This window comes from Salvia splendens, chromosome 15, assembly GCF_004379255.2.
Source record: "Salvia splendens isolate huo1 chromosome 15, SspV2, whole genome shotgun sequence".
Classification (NCBI taxonomy): Eukaryota; Viridiplantae; Streptophyta; class Magnoliopsida; order Lamiales; family Lamiaceae; genus Salvia; species Salvia splendens.
The window spans coordinates 19,803,309-19,823,438 of record NC_056046.1 but is presented as its reverse complement, the minus strand read 5'-3'; the positions used below and the strand labels follow the sequence as shown (position 1 = coordinate 19,823,438).

The 20,130-nt window shown below is 38.3% G+C and overlaps 3 protein-coding genes across 4 annotated transcripts; 1 reads left to right on the top strand and 2 right to left on the bottom strand.

Annotated features, from left to right (window-relative positions):
* Window positions 1-316: 316 nt before the first annotated feature.
* Window positions 317-2,416, bottom strand: LOC121766836 (protein FAR1-RELATED SEQUENCE 5-like). Its single transcript, XM_042163073.1, has one exon. It carries the CDS (start codon window positions 2,414-2,416, stop codon window positions 317-319), a length of 2,100 nt encoding a protein of 699 aa, XP_042019007.1.
* Window positions 2,417-14,029: 11,613 nt separating this feature from the next.
* On the top strand, window positions 14,030-16,867 carry LOC121767786 (60S ribosomal protein L30). 2 transcript variants are annotated; one of them, XM_042164114.1, is made up of 6 exons: window positions 14,030-14,189; window positions 14,295-14,400; window positions 14,515-14,616; window positions 15,237-15,305; window positions 15,393-15,449; window positions 16,732-16,867. In XM_042164114.1, exons 1-5 carry the CDS (start codon window positions 14,169-14,171, stop codon window positions 15,431-15,433), a joined length of 339 nt encoding a protein of 112 aa, XP_042020048.1. In that variant the 5' UTR covers window positions 14,030-14,168; the 3' UTR covers window positions 15,434-15,449; window positions 16,732-16,867. The 2 variants fall into 2 exon arrangements, with proteins under 2 accessions (XP_042020048.1, XP_042020047.1); XM_042164113.1 differs by lacking the exon at window positions 16,732-16,867 and having other exon boundaries at window positions 15,393-15,593.
* LOC121767785 (rhamnogalacturonate lyase B-like) lies at window positions 15,727-18,845 on the bottom strand. The gene is made up of 10 exons (XM_042164112.1): window positions 18,117-18,845; window positions 17,924-18,059; window positions 17,674-17,844; window positions 17,435-17,587; window positions 17,146-17,343; window positions 16,936-17,077; window positions 16,709-16,865; window positions 16,431-16,547; window positions 16,163-16,289; window positions 15,727-16,086 (listed from the first exon to the last, which is right to left on the bottom strand). Exons 1-10 carry the CDS (start codon window positions 18,227-18,229, stop codon window positions 15,838-15,840), a joined length of 1,563 nt encoding a protein of 520 aa, XP_042020046.1. The 5' UTR covers window positions 18,230-18,845; the 3' UTR covers window positions 15,727-15,837.
* Window positions 18,846-20,130: the final 1,285 nt, after the last annotated feature.

Sequence of the window (20,130 nt, the reverse complement as noted above, 5' to 3'; positions counted from 1 at the left end):
GAATAAATGAGTCAAACACAATCATGTAGAGGTAAATTGATAATATCAGAATGCAACTCTTAAATTAAAAATGAAACTCCCACAAAAATCTTAATCAAAACTTATCACAAGTCTGCCAAACAGAAAAGATCAAATAAAATTTATCCTTTGCAACAACGCCAAAATAAAATGACTTGCTCTTCATTGATGGCTGACTTGCAGCATTGCTAGACTAAAATTATGATGTTCTTTGAGGATCAAAAGCACTGTATGTCACGTTCCAGTAGTCTTCATTAATGAGTGTAGTCTCTTCAGATTCCTGCGTAGAAGAAGCATGTTACGAACCACTCTTTGTTTCTTTTGGCTTTGGTTTTCGTTTTCTACTAATAGCCTGTTCCAAAGCATTTTTCGGCCTCTTACATGAATGATATGTAACTCTCCCTTTAGGTTTCAAGCCTTTAATTTGACTTTCATTGGTTTCATCATCAACTACAACATCTCCGTCCTTTGCCTCAATTGTCACATTATTTGCCTTCCCTATCATTCCATCCACACTGTTTTCCATTTTCAAGAGACAATCTAAAGCAGAAGTGTAGCTATCTTCACTCTCAGCTGCTTTTATTTCCACACGCATGAAAGAGTTACACAACTCTCTATACCGCTGCTTCTTTCTTATTTTTTCATCAACAGTGACAACTCCTACATCACAAACTCTTGATGTTCCACCCTTTGCATGTTTGGTCCATCGCTTTAAGATATATTTATCGGGTATTTGAACAACATTCATAAATGTTAAGATTTTTAGACTATGTGAGCATAAAATACCTGAGAATTCAAACTTTCTACAGCTGCAAAAAATGGAACCTTCAATGGAATCATATGTGACCATATGTTCATTAGCCCGATGAAATGGTCTGACCTTATATATCACAGAAGTTTCAAGTTGACTCTCACCTTCAATCTTGCTTTCAATTGTCTTCCTCAACTCCTCACTAAACAATGCAAATATCTTATGTGTATATACGGTAGCCGCATGCTTCAATATTTCTAATGGAAATGTCATAACAGGAGAACTTTGAGCATTCTTGAAATCTTCTGGCGACTCTTTCTCACGACGATCATCTATCAACCTTTGAAAATGATGGAACACCTCGACAATATTGTTTTTGTAATTTACATAATGCTTCACAACAACATTCATGCACTCACTTCGTTGAGTAGAAACCATATCAGCACAAAATGTATTTCTTCCATAAACCAATGCCCATTTTTCTCTTAGAGAAAACATTCTCTTCAACCATTGATTATCTTGTAGGTTGTATTTCTCCAACATTTCATTCCATGCATCAAGGAATTCTGATTCTTCTTCAAAGTCGTACACACAATGACTAAAATCAGCTGCAAAGGTGTTCTTGAAACTCGCAAAAACATTGGAAAGATGAATTGCTGCATTCTGAAAAATATGCCAAACACACAAGCGATGGTAAGTTGATGGCCACTTGGAAGCTAAAGCAGAGCTCATTGCTTGATCTTGATCCGTTAAAATGGTTTTTGGTCGTTTTCCCATCATAGCATCTTCAAATGCATCAAACAACCATTCAAAGGTTTCAATTGTTTCGTCGTACAATAATGCTGCACCAAACACAGTTGTTTGTTTATGATGATTTACACCGACGAACAAAGCAATTGGTCCGCCATCTCGATGTTTTCTATATGTAGTATCGAAGCAAACAACATCACCAAAATGACCAAAATCTTGTATCATTCTACCATCGGTCCAAAATATATTGGTAATTAAATCTTCCACATCCAATTGAATAGCATAGTAAAAATGTGGATCTTCACTTATCATCCTCTGTAAATACTGTAAAACACCTCCACTATCTCCTTGTTTAATCTCCAAAGTCCTCTTAGTTCTCAAATAGTTCTTCAAATCAATATGAGTAAAACCAAGATGTTGTATTCCGCCTGCTTCCTTTGCCATTACATCTATTATTTTCTTTGGAGCCAACCCACAACTCTGAGCAACATCAACTTGTGTTTGCTGAATATTAGACATTTGTCTAAAACATCTAAACATGTAAGATTTTTCCGGATCACACAAATCATGGTTGTGTTCCTCGACAAACTTCACAATCCGAAACTTTCCACTATACCTACAATTGATTTTCATCAAAGCCTTACATCCACACCTAATTTCAGGACGAGGATTCTTAATTGTAACACATCTATTGTTTGTTGCTCTAAAACCTTCCCTGCAACAGCAAAAACTAATGTCCAAGATGTTGCCCGTAATTCGATCTCTGTGAGCAGATAGTTTTCGAGTTCCGAAACCTGTTACCTTAGCATATTTCATATAGAAATCATATGCCTCAACTTCTGTTTCAAACTCCATTCCTATCTTAGGAATATGGTCTTCTAATACATTGTCATCCATATCTGCAAAAGAAAAAATCGTATATTCAATAGCTATTTCTTTTACTCCATGTTAATTTCTTTGAGATAGTAGTTCCATTACAACGTTAAAAGCTAGACAACATAAATATGTATCTAATTTTATTTTGTTATGTCATTAAAGTTTTGAAGACATGTGCTAATAATCCAATCCTGTTACAACTCAAATAATGTAAATAGTTACTGTACTATTTGTATTATACTACTGTATATTTTATGAGTTGCTCCCCTGATGGTTTTATAAATTAGCTTCAAAGATTTTTAGCAAAATCCATATATTGAGACAAAAGAACTAGTCTAAAATTGTTTTATTCAAAGTGATAAACATTAGTTGAAAGTTATTACCTTTTGATATCGACATAAAACAACGGCGATTGCAGCGACGGATTAAAAATTTGGTTCTACGCCAAAAGAGATGAATACGGTGAAATCTTATGTAAAGGTAGGTTAGGTTTTAGTTTTAATCCTCTTTAGTCAATATTAAAGATTGTCCATGTGTCTAATTAATATTGGTGTAGCATAAGATGCATTATACTTATTTATACTTTAAGTCTTTTATTTAGTTTTATAAATATATTCCACATGTCTATTTTTCATTATGTATTATGTGATGGCTTAGCTTATGCCTTAGCTGATCCCCACCGTTAGCTGATCCCCACCGTCAATATGCTAGTATTACTAGATGGATATCTGTTAAATTAAATACTTCATCCATTTCATAAAAATGTTTTTTTTATTCGTTCAAAAAAATAGCTTCTTTTTTACCTTTTTCTCTCTTATTATAAGGTAAGTTCAATTACTTTTTCTTTTTATAATACATCTCTCTTACTTTACTAATTTTGCATTAAAACTCATGCCATATCCAAAGTCCTTATTTTTATGGGACGGATGGAGTAAAGTTTTACAATATAATTTATAAAAGCTTCATGTGAAATGTAAGAATTATCTTTTTGATAATATTCTATTTTTAAAATTGTATATAGATTAACTAATTTCCAACCTTTTATTTTGCCTTTATTTATGTACTTCTAAAATAAAATATTATGGAAAAATCTTTGGATGGAAAAATTAAAATTATAAATAATCACTTCAAATGCATATTAATTTATGATATGATTCAAAAGATAATGGCCAAATCTAAATAATTATTTTAATATTTTAATAAATTATAGTTGAGAAAAAGTGTTTTATGTTGTAACATTAAAATTGGAAACAAATTATAAGAAGTATAATTTTAAAAAAATTAATTTCCACACAAAAAATCCTCTATAATTGACTTGAATCTTTGTTAAAAATTGTTACTCCTTGTATTTACTTTTTCCTTCTTAAACCTAAAAGCTGACTTTCGTAATTGATAATAGTTCATTTTTAGAGTAAAGAAAAGCATAATGAAAATTTTAAACTTTTAACTAATTAACCTTCTATGTAGAGAGTATTAAAAATAATACTACTATACTAGTGTAAACACACAATTAAAGCATTTAAAAAGTTCGAAATATTTACTGAATCTTTTTCCAAATAACGAGAACATTAAAAATATAATAGTATTAAAAAGTTTCCTAATATTTGCATGAATTTTAAGTTATAAAGCTAATTTAGACCATAAATTATTATGAGAGGATAAGCATTGGCGGACACACGAAGAATGGCTAAGGGGCTTAAGCCCCTCCCAAAAGATATTTTTAATCATTTTTTCTACTACTGTTATTTCCAGATTGGTTGAAAATCATGTTTAGCCCCTGCCAAAATGTGTCATTAAAGATTAAATTATTGAAAAGTGATTAGTTGGAAGGGGCTGAAATTTGAAATTAGAGAATGAGAAGTATCAACTCTCAACAATGGCTGTCAATCGTTTGATGAAGAAGAAGCAAACCAAATTTACTTAATTGGAGTATAAAATTATTATTTAAGAAAATTCTTAAGCCTTTTTCACGCTATTTCCCTCGCGTGTTAGACACGTTCATCTAGCATTCTAATTTCTTACACTAATAGTTTTATCAATTAAACTTGATGAAATAATTATTAAAAGATTTAAAATTTGTTTACTCAATGGAGTGCATTTATATTTAAACGGCTTATTACTTGTTAGATGTTTTAATCTCTTATATAACAAGTTATTTATTTTTAATATTAATAAGAGTGTCATCCTCAATTTGTTTCGATTAGAAATTTAGGAAGTACTTTCACAAAAATGGTCAAAACTAAAAGATATTTCGTTTTTCATTAGTCCATTGAATTAATATAAAATTTAATCTATTTGTTATATATTACTCCATATCTTTTATACTAAAAGATTTTTCATTGCGTATATTTAATGAGTTTTTTCAATGATTCGTAACGTACATATCTTGTAGCGTTTTTAATCAATAGAAAATGTAGTGTCCAGCGAGGAACTGTCATTTTTAGATAACGTGGGAGTAATTTTTAGTTCGTTATAAGTTCATTTTTAAAAATTTGGATTTTAAGAACATAGGGATAATTTTTAGATCATTTTAAGTCATCCTTACTAAAATAACTAAAAACTGAATAAAAATAACTTTCGCATTGTCTAAAATTATTCAATCTAGCCCATGCCAATAAATTTTTCTGCGTCCGCCACTGAGGATAAGCTTATTTAGATAGTAACTAAATTTTAGTGGGATTAATTGCACTCCCTCGGTCCATGAATAGGAGTCCATTTTCATTCTGACACGTGTTTTAAGAAATGTTAAGAACATTTTCATTCTGACACGTGTTTTAAGAAATGTTAAGAAAAGTTAGGTAGACAAAAATTAATGGAATATGAGAAATGACTCAAGTAACTTAGGACAACCTAAAAAAGAATACGACTCAAGAAACTTGGACGGATGGAGTATTTGTTTAGAGAGCAATTTTGGGATGAAAATTGCATCAGGTACAAAAAATGTGATTTATAGGTACCAAAAACGATATAAAATAAAGACCGGGTACCAATTTTGTGCGAAAGTGAAAGATCAAGTATCATTTATGTAGTTCACTCTTATAGTAATTATGAACTGGGATTCATATTCGCGGACGGACCAAAATAGAAAAACGAGACTCCTATTCGCGGACGGATAGAGTATCATTAAAGCGGGGGAAAATAAAAGAGAAAATAAATAAAGGGAAGGGGTGACACGATTAAAGGAAAAAGAGTACACCTTGTCGTGCTCCCAACTAGGGTTGGGAAAAAATACCGAAAGTTTTCGGCAAGATAACCGTATGAATTTTCATATAGCGTCGTATACCGTGGCATATCGAAATTCGGTATATACAGTAAATTAAGGTATATAACGTAAAATATAAATTTAATATTTTATTTATTTTAAATTATAAAATATATTGTGATATACAAATATAATTAATATAAAATATATATTATATTTTTAAATTTAAAAATATAAATAATATTATAAAAACTCACATATTCTATTTTCATCAAATTCTATTTTCATTAATGTTGAAAGTCAGGTATACCAAATTTCAGTACGGTGTTACTTTGAAGAAATTAGAGAAAAAAAAAAAAAAATTCAGTACGGTGTTGGTATGGAAATTTGTCAGGCCATCCACTACGCTGTCTTTATACCGTCCCTTAACTACTATTTGACCACTATTTGAGGGTCCCACTGTCCTTTTTTCCTCCATCCCTTAACTAAGGGACGGAACCTGCAACGCTCCGTCCCTTATTCCGTCCCTTAATTACTATTCATTCAATTTCATTTTTTATTTTTTTTCCAACCCAATTCAATTTAAACAAAAACAATTCATTAAAATTAAAACAACATTACAACTTAAACTTAAAAAAAAGGAAAAAATACATAATTAAAATTCTAAAAAATAAAAATGACATAATTTAAAATTAAAACAACATTACAACTCTATGAAATATGATTATTTATAGAGTAAAAAAAATTTAAAAAAGGAAAATAAAAAATTAACGGTAATATTACCGTTTGAAAATTATTTTATTTATTTATTAAAATTCGAATTTTTTTTTAAAAAATGAATTATTGCGTCATCCGTGACGACGCCCACTCGCGGGCCACGCAAGCAACGGGCGCGCGACACGTCTCCCGGGAGCGTGGCGGGACGGCGCGTCCCGTGTCTCGCGTCTACGGGCTACGGGACGAGACGGGCGCGGGCTCGGGACGTGATGATCGTTGCAACGGGTCCCGCGGAGGACCCGTCCCTCCGGGACGAAACGCGAGCCCGGCGCGGGACGCGTAGTGGATGGTCTCTAAAAATAAAGTATATTTATAAGTTCGGTATAAAATAACGAAAAGAAGAGAAACCACTGTATTATACCAACTTATAAGTTTGATGATAAATTTTATCATAATTTATTTTATTCTCTCTTGTATTTGAAAACTAGAATGAAATTTGGGAAAGTTGGAATTTTATCTCCTTTAGGTTAGTGATGGGGTACGTACTAAACAAGTCCAATAGCAGTGACGGCCCATCAGCCCAAAGCCCAAGGAAGAGTATCAGTTCGGCATTACCAAAGAGTTCGGCCCCAGCCTACAGCTCGGTAAAAGCCGACCAATCAAGCTCTACTCTCAGATCGGCAAAAGCTGCTCGGCAATAGTTCAGCAGTTCGGTCTCAGTATTCGACCGAACTGGGAGATAGTGGACTCATGCAGAACCTCCACGACCTCCACTACACGATCTATTTAGTGGTGTCAACTCATGCAGGATCTCATGCAGGATAGCGGACCAAACAAAGAGATAGTGGACCCATGCAGGATCTCATGACCTCCACGACATCCACGACCTAGTTAGTGGTGATGTAAGCCACGATCTTAGTTCAATGTATAAATAGAACTTAGATCAGATAAAAAGAAAAAAAGCTCTCTAGACATCAAATAACATATAGCAAGTCTGTATTTGTAAGCTGTAAACCAGATCAAGCAATACAATCTTGCCCTCCTTTCTTCCCGTGGACGTAGATTTACCTCAGTAAATCGAACCACGTAATTCCTTGTGTCGTGATCTATATATTTTTTACCCGCATTTATTACCATCAAAAATTCGCCCAACCATCACTGGCGCCGTCTGTGGGAAACAGAGAACCAAATCTGTGATAAAAGCGAGTTTTTGATCCTCTCCCACCAAAAAAATGCATACCAGATCACGTAACACCCATAATACCGTTCGTGATAACCATGAGGAAGCTAGTCCAGCCCGCAGGTCTGGAAAACAGCCTCGGGAGAAATCTACTTCCAGTTCTCACGGAGAAGGAACAAGCCGCTCAAAGACTCATCGCACCGAGTCTTCCCAGCAGCCCGATTTGAACGAGGCTGTCAAGTTGTTTTTGGCCGAGAAGCAGGAAGAGTTCTTAATTTTCCTGCAAAAGGGCCAAAAGCCGGAGACGAAAACGGTGGATTCTCCCTCCTCATCCAGACATGAAAGTCACTACCGCAGTAGTGCCGTGTCTTCCAGGAAGAAGAATCCTCAACCCCGACATGTTCCTGTTCCTCCTCGGTACTGGAATCACAGGAGAACTCCATCTCCTCCATACCGAAGAGATGTCGGGTTCGCCATGTACGGAGCATTGAAGACTCCGTTCTCGGACGATATCACTCGAACTCCCTTGCCACAGAACTACCGAACTCCGTCGATGACTTATGACGGGTTAGTGAATCCTCATGACTTCCTGGGACGCTATCAGTATAACATGGCGAACCAGGGTCTCAATGAGGTCCATATGTGCAAGCTGTTTCCCGAGCTGCTTATCGGGAACGCAAGAAGGTGGTTCGATAGCCTCCCCCAAGGCAGCATTAGATCTTACCGAGATCTAATGGATGCTTTCCATAGGAGATTCTTTCAGAAAGCGGAAGCCCGAATCACTTCGGCTCAGCTGCTTTCTATACGTCAAGGTCGCGACGAAAAGATCAGCGACTTTATGACGAGATTCCACAAGGAATGTCTACAAGTAGATGATCTCAATGATCTACTTGTCATTTCGGCATTCCAAAATGGAATCCTGCCCGGAGCTCTCTACAGAAAGCTCGTGGAATGCAGTCCGCAAACAGCTCAAGAGATGTGGGACATTGCGGACCAGTTTTCTCGTGCCGATGAGGCAGACCGTCGAAAACGGTCTTTAGACAGCTCATCTGGAGGAGACAAAAAGAAACCCGATCATAGCGATCAGAGGCTTCCTCGCCGAACTCCTTTTGAAAGAATTCAAAGGGCACCGGTACAAGGCAGATTCGGACCACGTCTCGATCTTGAGAAACCGCCCAGGGATAGCGGTCATCCGAGGTGATCAAAAGAGAGCAAAAGAGTGTTTGCAGATTGCGCTTAAAAGTGCCGAGCAATCAGATCGGCACCATCAAGCATAGCAATCACAGCAGCCGGAGTCAGAGGCAGGCGAAATGACCGAAGTCACACCGGAGCCGAACTCGATGGTGTACGGCACTGAAGCCGTGATTCCGGTTGAGATCGGCATACCCAGTCCCCGAACTCTTAATTTCTCAGCAGAACTGAATGAGGACGGACTGAGAGCCGAACTAGATCTTGCCGAAGAAAGAAGAGAATTGGCCTGCATAAAAGCAGCCAAGTACAAGGAGCAAGTAGCCCGGTATTATAACCAAAGGGTGAAAAAGCTGCAATTTCAAGTGGGAGATCTCGTCTTGAGAAACAATGAAGTAAGCCCAGCAGAAAAGCTGGGCAAACTCGAACCCACATGGGAAGGTCCATATCGGGTGTCAGAAGTCCTCGGCAAAGGGTCTTATAAATTGACCCACATGTCAGGAGAACAAGTACCCCGAACATGGCACATTTCCAACCTCAAGAAGTTCCATTTGTAAGAGACAGTCCGGTCAGTCAGTCTTGTGTCTAGTTCGGTCCTAGGGGTATGTGCTTTCTTTGTTTTTTACTTGTTTTTCGTCTTTTTTATTTGTCTATGTGCGTTTTGTCTGTCTATGTGCGTGTCGTCTCTTACAAATGTTACTGAGGTATCTTGTTCTTTAAAGGCTGATCCCCTTTTTAGAACATGTATTAAAGACAATTGTGAGTCCAAGCTTCTAAGGAGGATACAAGACCACAATTCAGCTTAAGAAACAAGCAGTTCGTCTGAAACGAACTGCAACAAAGGGAAAGTCCGATCCACGCGATAAAACTCGCCGAATTAGGACAAGGGAAAGTCCGATCCCCAAATTAGGACAAGGGAAAGTCCGATCCGAGCGATAAAACTCGCCAAATTAGGACACAAGCTTAGTCCGGTCAAAGAAGTTTATTTCATAAGACCGAGGACCAAGTCCGGTCAAAGAAGTTTACTTCATAAGACCAAAGACGAGTCCGGTCAAAGAAGCTTACTTCATAAGACCGAGGACGAGTCCGGTCAAAGAAGTTTACTTCATAAGACCGAGGACGAGCACGATGAAATTTTTTCGCTGAGCTGTAAATACGCAGTGATAGAAGCGAAATGAAAATTTCATTTATTAAATCTTGTTCGGCATATAATTCTGCTGCCCTACGAGAAGGCGTTACGCCATTACAAAGGACTATTCTACTGTCCATGGTTGCTAAAGTTGAGCCATCTATTCACAAAATCCTCGTGAAGCCGAGTTCAGCCATTCCGGGCAGCTGAAGAATAAGCAGGTCGACGAGATGCTCTAATCGACCTACCGCCTCTTCCCTGAGCCCGGGAAGCTCTAGCACCTCGGCGGCGAAGAGTCTCTTCACGAATCATTTGCCGATCTTGCTCACTCATAGTCACCGCTCCTCTGCGAACTTCAGTCCGTCCTCGTCTTGACGTCTCCGGTTGTTCCTGAGTTCGTTGCTGACTTGGAGTAGGGTTTTGAGCAAGTGAATCAGAGGTTTGAGCTGGAGTGCGACCATCTGTTGGCGGGAAATGCCTAAGGAATCTCTCGTTTGAGGGACGCCGGGAAAGAATGATGTCGTACCGAGAAGCCCAGCGCCGCAATGATTTCACGACTTGTTGGCAAGCCGAGCTCTCCAGCGCATTGTTCCTCCGGAGTACATGATATTCCTCCCACAGTTCGTCAACTCGTTCCTGAACTTCAGAGATGGTCGTTCCCCCGCGCCTGCAGATGAAATCCTCATACGCAGTCCTCTCAGCGACGGCAGTATTCAGCTCGGCCTCCAGATCTTTCTTTTCGGACTCTAAGTCCTTATTGTCGGCCTCCAGCTTCACTAAACAAGCCAAGAGTTCGTCATTCTTCATCTGGTCAGCTATGGCTTTTTTCTCAGCTTCGTCTAAAGCGGAAGAGTACAGCCGCTTCCAGTGAAGTACCTCCAGCTCCTTAAGAGTTAAGAATACAAAGCAGCTATGTCAGTTCGGCATTTCATTTTACTGAGCAGGTAGTAAACCACAACAGGAGTAAAAGAGAGTACGAAAAGCTATACGAAGACACAAGTGTAGAAAGAAGAATTTTTTCATTCATAAGAAAAAATTTTTTTTACACAAGGAGGGCTTCAAGGCCATTTTACAAGAAGGAAGAAACTAAACTAAGAGAAGGGAGACGAAATCATACTCCGCCAGCTTCGTCTCCGGCTCCTCGGTGAGGTTCAGCTTCCTTCTCCTTGTCTGCCTCAGCTTCAGCCTCGGCCTCCCTGCTCCCCCCAGCCTGCTCGGTGCCCCCATCACCGATCAGCAGCACCTCTTGCTCGGCCTGCCCGTCTCCGGTCTGCTGATCAAGCTGCTCGGTCTCACCCTCTCCGTGGAAAATTGGAGCGGGTGAAACTGGCCCTAAGGAGGCAAAGATAGCCTCCATATTCTCGTCCCGGTCAGCTCGGCAACTACGAACTCGGTCAGCAGAAAGCAGGACCGAGGACGAAGCAAGCTCCTCAAGGAGCGGCAGACTCTGGAGACGAGCTGCTATCTCTCGGCCGTACAGCGGCAGGACGACTTCGGGCCCCTGCTCGGCATTATCGGTCATCAGTTTCAGCAGATCACCGACAAAGGCCGAAAATTGATTGCTCAGAAAGAGTTTCTCCGCGAAAGCACGGAGAACCTCCCCTTGGGCAACCACGGCGGCAACATCCCTCCGTTTCGTCTGCTCTCGCTGGATGATGAGCTGGTTTTTGGCAAACTGGGCTTCATCCTGGGCCGAGATCCTAGCAGCTCTGGCCTTCTCAAAGTCTGCCTTAGCCTGTTCGGCCTGGTGACGAGCAGCCGCCAACTTCCTCTGCATCTCAGCATAGTCGCTGGACGCTTTAGAGAGTTCGACTGCGACGAGCTTGCTGAGCATGCTATTCCTCTGAAAATGGAAAAAGGAAAGAGTCAACAGAGGGGCCACCAAAAAAACATAGGAAAGAAGCAAAGCCAAAGAATCAAGAAGAGAAGTTACCTCGGCAAAGTCCGTTGGCCATGCAAAAGGCTCACAGACATGCTCCGAAGGGGGCGCCAAGACGATGTCTCTCTCCGGCGCTCTTGGGGGCTTCTGGGTCTTCCCCTTCCCCTTTGCCGAAGTGGACTCCGGCTTTTTTGGATCCGAAGAAGAGGTCTTCTGCCTCTTCGGATTCTTCTCGGCATCAGGCGCCGAGCTGGTAGCCTTCTGTTTCTCCGGCTCCTTAAGCTCGGAGGATTTGCGGCTAATCTTATTTAGCAAGTTCACTGCCAAAAAGCAAGAAAGCAAGGTTAGTTTTCGCCACAAAAGCAGTAAGGCACAAAAAAGAATTCCTCACCCTCAGTCTCTTCGTCCGAAGACGAGGAGTCGAACACGAAGTCGCCCTTGACGAGCTCAGACTCCAGGTACTGCTTCCTAATCATAGGAATCTTATTGAGCTCGCCCTCGAGCTCGTCCAACGGTTCTAACCGAGGATGAGGAATCACGGACTTCGGCCCTCTCCAGGGAAAGCCCGGAGCCGCTGTCCTATTATAAAAAAAGAAGCGATGTTGCCACTTTGGCCACTTGGTTTTGCAGAAGGCCCTAAAAGGCTGTAAAGGGATCAAGTAAAACCAAGATCCTTTTCTCTTAAACTGGAAAAAATTAAGGATTGCCCTCAGAGACAGATCCTTATCTAGCCTACGCAGTTCGGTAGCAAAGGCCGATAAGTGCCTCCAAGAGTTCGGAGTCACCTGACCTAAAGGGAGTTGAAAAAAATCAAGCAGCTCTACAAAGGCAGGGGGAAGAGGGAAACGAAGCCCGCATTCCAAGCCGGCTTCATAAACGGTGGCGTAACCCTCCGGCGGCGAGTCAGCCCTATGAAGGTCGTCGGGAATCGCAACCTTCCCCCCAGGAAAAAAATATTTTTCGTGTAGGGATATCACAGTATCCTTACTCAAGATGCTGTGAAAATACTCTACGGTCTTCTCCCCGAATTCTTTCCGGCTAGAAGACCCCTTACCCCCTTTCCTACCGCTACCTGACTCAGAAGAAGAAGAAGAAGACATGGTTCTTACTCTTTGAAAGTCTGAAGAAATTCTGAAGAAATTCTTGAAAGCGGAAGGAAATTTTTACGCAAAAGAGAGAGAATGCAGAAGAAGCAATAGCAAAAGTGTTCAAATGATGAAGAAAGGACGTATTTATCAGATTCGGAGAAGATTTCAAAATCATCGCACCGTTTCGAATCCCACCTTTTCAGGATTCAACGGCCGGATTTTACTGTCGCATTTAATGCAGTCACGCGCACGGCACGTCCCCTGACGTCAGCCTCCCCCGTACCTTTATCCAGAATGCCGAAGTGACTCGCTTCGCCGAAGTGATTCACTTCGCTTTTCGGGGGGGTAGTGATGGGGTACGTACTAAACAAGCCCAATAGCAGTGACGGCCCATCAGCCCAAAGCCCAAGGAAGAGTATCAGTTCGGCATTACCAAAGAGTTCGGCCCCAGCCTACAGCTCGGTAAAAGCCGACCAATCAAGCTCTACTCTCAGATCGGCAAAAGCTGCTCGGCAATAGTTCAGCAGTTCGGTCTCAGTATTCGACCGAACTGGGAGATAGTGGACTCATGCAGAACCTCCACGACCTCCACTACACGATCTATTTAGTGGTGTCAACTCATGCAGGATCTCATGCAGGATAGCGGACCAAACAAAGAGATAGTGGACCCATGCAGGATCTCATGACCTCCACGACATCCACGACCTAGTTAGTGGTGATGTAAGCCACGATCTTAGTTCAATGTATAAATAGAACTTAGATCAGATAAAAAGAAAAAAAGCTCTCTAGACATCAAATAACATATAGCAAGTCTGTATTTGTAAGCTGTAAACCAGATCAAGCAATACAATCTTGCCCTCCTTTCTTCCCGTGGACGTAGATTTACCTCAGTAAATCGAACCACGTAATTCCTTGTGTCGTGATCTATATATTTTTTACCCGCATTTATTACCATCAAAAATTCGCCCAACCATCAGTTAGTGTAATAGAAGATGTATTAGAAAGAGTTGGAATTTAAGTCCTCTTTTTTATTGTTAAACAAAATTCCACATGTCTATTTGTTATAAGTGTAATAGGAGAGATGTTAGTAAATGTTTTAGTTGTTCTCTACTGATATTGTGGAGAGCTAAGATGGTACTGTTTAAATTGATTAAAATTTATCAATTACTAACATACTAATAATATTCAAAAAGTTAACAAACAAAGAAAATAACATTTGCAATTTAAATAAAAAAAGAAGAAACACGGGCCGGGTCGATCAGTTTGGATCCGAAATTCCTTGCCAGAAAAACCCCTATTAGAAACCTAGCCGGCAAAGTACACTGCGCCGCTGTGCAATACCAAGCTTTCTCCCCTCGGTCGCAAAGCCCTAGCTCAACTCTCCGCAACAATGGTGGCCGCGAAGAAGACTGTATGATATCCTCTTTCTAGAATCAATTACCTGCTCCTATTTTTCAGCGTTCGATTTCGTTGTTTTTCATTTCACAAATTTTGGATTTGATTTCTAATTGCGCAGAAGAAGACTCATGAGAGCATTAACAACAGATTGGCTCTGGTGATGAAGAGCGGGAAATACACGCTTGGTTACAAAACCGTGCTCAAAACTCTCCGCAGCTCCAAAGGTTGTGTGAGTGTGTTTATAATTCTACTTCAGTTCATTTTGATTTTATTTTGGCGATTTTTTTTAATTTTATTTGTATTAGTGATTAATGGTTAATTCGGTGAACCTGATTTAGGAAAATTGATACTGATCTCCAACAACTGCCCGCCGTTGAGGAAATCGGAGATTGAGTATTATGCCATGCTTGCAAAAATTGGCGTTCACCACTACAACGGAAGTGAGTTTACTAGTTTTTCCTATTTTTTTTATTATCAGTACTGTTTTTGCTGTGGTAGTTTTGTTTCAGAAATGGAGAGCATTGATATTGCGTTGTTTCATTATGCTACTATCTATTTTTTCTGCTGAATTTGATAGTTCTAATGTTCTAGCACACTGGTTATGTTGGTGATCACTTTAATTTCCTATAGTTTCAGTCTAGCACACAAGATTGCATTAGACATATGTGAATTCAAGCTTTTGTTTATTTTCTACTTTTGTCTATCCTTCTTTTGTGTTGCATTGTTGTATGTACATTGGTGATCAACTCTGTATTGTGATTGAATCTTGCAATTGCATTTAGATTCCATTGTCTCCACTTCATTTCTAGGCCATGATTCCTTTACCTCATCACACCTATAGATTAATAGATATATGCCAATAACATTTAGCTTATCAAGTTTCTCGAACTATCTTTAGTTCGACTTTTTTGCAATTTCCCCTCGATCATTGCTAAAATAGTAGTATGCACACAATTTAGCTTTGTTTTCATCTAAGTTGAGTTTTGCTTGATTAAAGTCACTTTAAGAAACTAAAGTTTGAGTTTGTTCATCTTTTACTGACTCACTTATGCCACACCAGACAATGTCGATTTGGGCACAGCTTGTGGGAAATACTTCCGTGTTTCATGCCTAAGCATAGTCGATCCAGGTATTTAAAGATCTCATATTGCTTGGTATCTTTGAAGCATGCATTTTTAGCACTCCTAATGTTATGAACTGCTTCCCTTCAACATAGGTGACTCGGACATCATCAAGTCTTTGCCTGGTGACCATTGAGAAGAGATAGTCTTTTGTAAGGCCTTTTCTGTTCTGGATATGCTTCTTATTTCAAGCTGTAGAATCTGAGTTTATAGCAAGTTTGTTTTTACAGTGATATTTGTTTGGTATTTTTGACAGCACATTTTTTTCGACAGTTAAGAAATGGATTATTGAAATATTTCTATTGTGCGCACACTATATTAAGTGAAATTGTTATCATAACATGATTTGCTAATTCCTAAACTTCATGGTAATAGTATAATAAAAGCATGTTTGGTAGTGTAGATAACTCATCTAGGGATGGAATTCTATGAACAAAAATGTCTACCAAACATGTGCTATAAATTTTAGTTATCTAGGCATCTAAGAGTAGCTAAAAATTTGTGAAAATAAACTGCTTTAATGAGAGTATGTGTTAAATATTAGTCTTGATCTTGTTGAGAGGGAGCTTCGAGTCTAATATAATCGTACATAGCACCAACAAAAGGATTATTCCCCGTTGCTTGCTTAAGATAGATGGTGTTTTCCCCTTCCACAAGCTGAGATCCTGCTATATCCACTCCGTACAACCAATACCTCCCATGAATCCCGTGTCTTGCTATTGCATTGTCTCGGCCTATTTTCCCTGTTGAGAAATGGGGCGTGCTAGTCTTCAGCTCGTTGATCCATGCCTGAGATTAATATGATCAAGCATGCTGGTCAATAACTTGTGTCACGAAAATAAGTATCTATGCATTCATTTTATACTTGTATATTCGCCAAGTTGGCACATGCTAGGGCAATCCTGAGTGTGTAGACTCCAACGTTGTCGATATTCGTTAAGTTAAATAGAATCTTCCATGTCGTAGGTTTGTATTTATTGTTGCCCGATTTCCTGCAAAATGATTGCAGAAATGACGAACAATTAAAGAATCTACAATGAACATACAGATGAAATGGTAAAGTTGACATGTTTCGTAGGAGTATTTCTAAATGGAACAATTGCTGAAGATATAGAGAGCCTGTATTATTATACCTTGTAACATGGGCAAAGAACCAGTCTTTTCTATAATCACTATCGTTGATGTTGTAAATCAGATCGTTTTTAGGATAAAGATCTGTATATCTGTCCCATAAGCCATACTGCCTATACCTGCATTTGTGTGAGAAAACTTACAACCTTTAGCTTTCGAGAAGTCAGTTTTTATTTAATTTGGTTTGGTGATGGCCATTTTCATACATCAATTCTTGATAATATGATGATTTTATAGGAATAGAAAAGAAATTGACTGGTGGGCTTAAGCTTGATCTTACTTTTCGACGTGATTGATGTATAGCTTGTTAGTAAGCCCAGGATGCGGATCCGGGACATAGAACTCGAAAGCAGTTCGATCAGGAACACCGATTTCCCAAAGAGTGGGCCCACTTCTTGGAGGATTGTACACAATGTCACCTATGTCAATCTTACTGCCTAAACACGGAGGTACAAGTTCATTTTATGCATAACAACAAAATAATCTTAAATCTTAAAATCTGCATACCTGGATTCATGACAATATTATCTTCATATTTAAAGTCCCCGATGACTCTGGGAACCCAAGCGTACAAATTATAAGTTCCGGGGCGAACATGTTCGATGGTAAAGAATCCATTTTTATCTGACCGTGTCCAAAATTGATAGCTCTAACAAAATAGAAATAAAAAAAATTAGAAAAAAGTATTGATACGAAAAAATAAGATTGATATACTACCTTAGAATCATCTTGAAAAGATCCTTGATCTCCGGGCGGAGCCAATCCTACATAAGCTGATCTTGCTTTGATTAGGTGAGTGCTAATATACTGGTCGTATATGAGCAAGCGACCATAGATTTGTCCTCGTTGCTTCGCACTAGGGTAGTCAGCCGAAGACGGGAAATCATACGGCCATTTCTTTGTTTCTTTCAACATCTGAGTATGAGTAGTATATATATGTATGGTGTATCACAGGAAGTGGATATTTGTTTGTGACTAAATTTAATGGAGTAGTGAAAAAGATAACCTGGTTTCTTGCATCTTTCCACAAAGTTGGATGATCATTACCCGAATCCGAGTTGAGGTATATGAAAACGGGGCCAAAAACCCTCTTCCAATGCTCTCCGCCGCGTAATTTAATACCGTAATGAGGTCCCATGTAATGATTACTTAAGAAAATCTGCATAACAATTTTAACTTAGGTAATTCAAAATTTTCTGAAAAAAGGATAAAATTCAAGATATTATAAAAGAAAAAATTAATTACGGCAAGGGCAATGGGACCGGCATGAGAAGTAAGGTCGGTTTTCATGGGACCACCCACTCGAACTTCATCGCTAGGTGTTATGACCCAGAATCCGATGTGGGGATCGGAGCCCATCCATCCGTGCATGTGGTTGTCCTTGTTGTCGCACGAGTATTGGTACTTGTCGTCCACCTAAGTACATCCACAATTTGGGATTATATCAAACAAAATGGAGTATTCGTTGCCGAAAATTGAGAAGGATGATGCGTACCTGACCTTTGAGGATGGGATGAGTGGTGTTTGTTATGAGAACTGCTTCTTTATAAGCAAGAACTTTACCAGCAGCCCTCTCAGCCCCTGTGGGCATCATCCTCTGCTTCTGCTTCGAAATCGCCATGTAGTTAAACCTAGATAAACATACACATTAATTCGAATCATCAATACCTAAGATGGATTGATCTTACATCTTTTGATCAAGCTTGAATGCGATTCTTGATTCCTCTATGTCAAGGTCCGGCCAATTTTCCAAATGTTCGTATATTGCGTATGAGTAGAACCCTGAATCTCCGCGCAACATTATGTACCTGCTTTCCACAATCAAAATTCACTACTACGACTTGAAATAATAACAAATTTGTATGATAAAACACTAGTACCTCTTGTCCACATTGAGTGGGACGAGATTATCACCTAATGTAACGTTCCATCTCTTGATGAATGAAACTTCAACTTGTTCATCACTTTGTGCAATAATCCTGAATTCTGTGCATTCCAGCCTGCACTTGTACCAAACCCAAAAATTACTCTTTTCTTCTTCTATGATGACATAAGTATTTTAGAGTAGTGGATAGTTACTTATCAAAATTACTTTTGCCAATCTCTGGCCTGGTCCATACAATATCCCAATACCTACATTTACACCAACAAATTTAAATAAATCAACCTCCGTTTTTAGTCCATAAATCAGGATTAAGTTATTGGTGGTGACCCTCTTTCATGATCTTTGAACTCATGTTCAAGAACATTATGAATATCTTTATAGGCTATTCCTTTGATTAGTCCAGTTGGATTTATCAACCTCAATTTCACAATGCCATTGTATATCTTCACCTGCAAAAAATGAATCTCAATAACATTTCTATACAAGCATCAATCACTATTTAATTAAACTATCATAGTACTAATATTTTAGGCTTACAGTGCGAGGTGATACATAAAGCTTGACTGGATGTGAAGTGGAGCTGCTGCTAAATGAACTATTCAAACTATCATAAGATTTAACAAATTGGGTTAACAAACATATTTGTATGAACAAATTGATGTATAACAATTTCATTTCAAAACTGAAAATTGTGGGATTGCTTCAACTCCTTCAAATATTTATCTTGTACTAAAGCAGCATACGTTACATGGATTTAATTTTACGATGGACGTAGTTACAAGAATAAATAAATAATCATAATTAACGCAAGGGTAGGGTTCATTTATTATTTCAACGTGTTTATATTTAACTCATTTCCAAAATATATAAATTTAAACTAATTTTAGTTTATGGATCTTAATTCTTAAATTGTTAATTTTGACACATAATAATAGTTGTGGTCGCACTCTTGATTCTAAGCTTGGACCATATTTCAAGGTCTCACGGTCTCTGGACCTCAAAAAAAAAAATAGTAGTAATTTTAATACAAATTTAGGTAAACCGTAACCTAAACTTACTCTTTCGGCCCGTCATCTATTCTACCTACCCGAAAATATGGTTACAACATGTATTTACTTACATAACTCCATTCATAAAAAAAATTAATCGATAAAATGAATAAAATAAGAGAGATATAGATAAAATGATTAAAGTATTGTTAGTGAAAAAGGAGGCCGTCTCGTTAAAAAAAAAGAAACTTACATGAATAGACAAAGATTAATTTTTAGTGGATGACACAAATTGAATAGAACATGACTATTTTTTAAAGAAGGTAGTAGTATAAATTTTTTCTACAGTATTTCACAATCGTTATGGTTGATGTGCATTTGGTAAATTAAAAAATATTATATGTAACCGGTTCATATATACAGTAGCATCAAGGAAATTCAAATATGGTATATTCAATCTCAAAAATTCACTCCACTCCGGAATTTATTACAATAACCACAATCGAAAAAAGTAAAAATTCTTTCATTTTTTGTCCATCCTCTAAAAATAGAAACTTTCTTTTGTAGAAAATTTCTTTCTTTTTAATGAGGTGTGATTCATTTATAACTAACTCACTTTTATTTCTATCTCTTTTACTTTACAAATTTTGCATTAAAACCCATGCCGTTTCAATTATTTATATTTTTAGGGGATGAAGAGAATAGACTATTTTCTGTCCCATTCAAAGTGATACATTTTCTTTTATATGATGTCCCACTAAAAATGACATCTTCCCAAAATAGAAATCTATTCTTTCTACATTATTCTCTCTTTATTTAACGCACAAA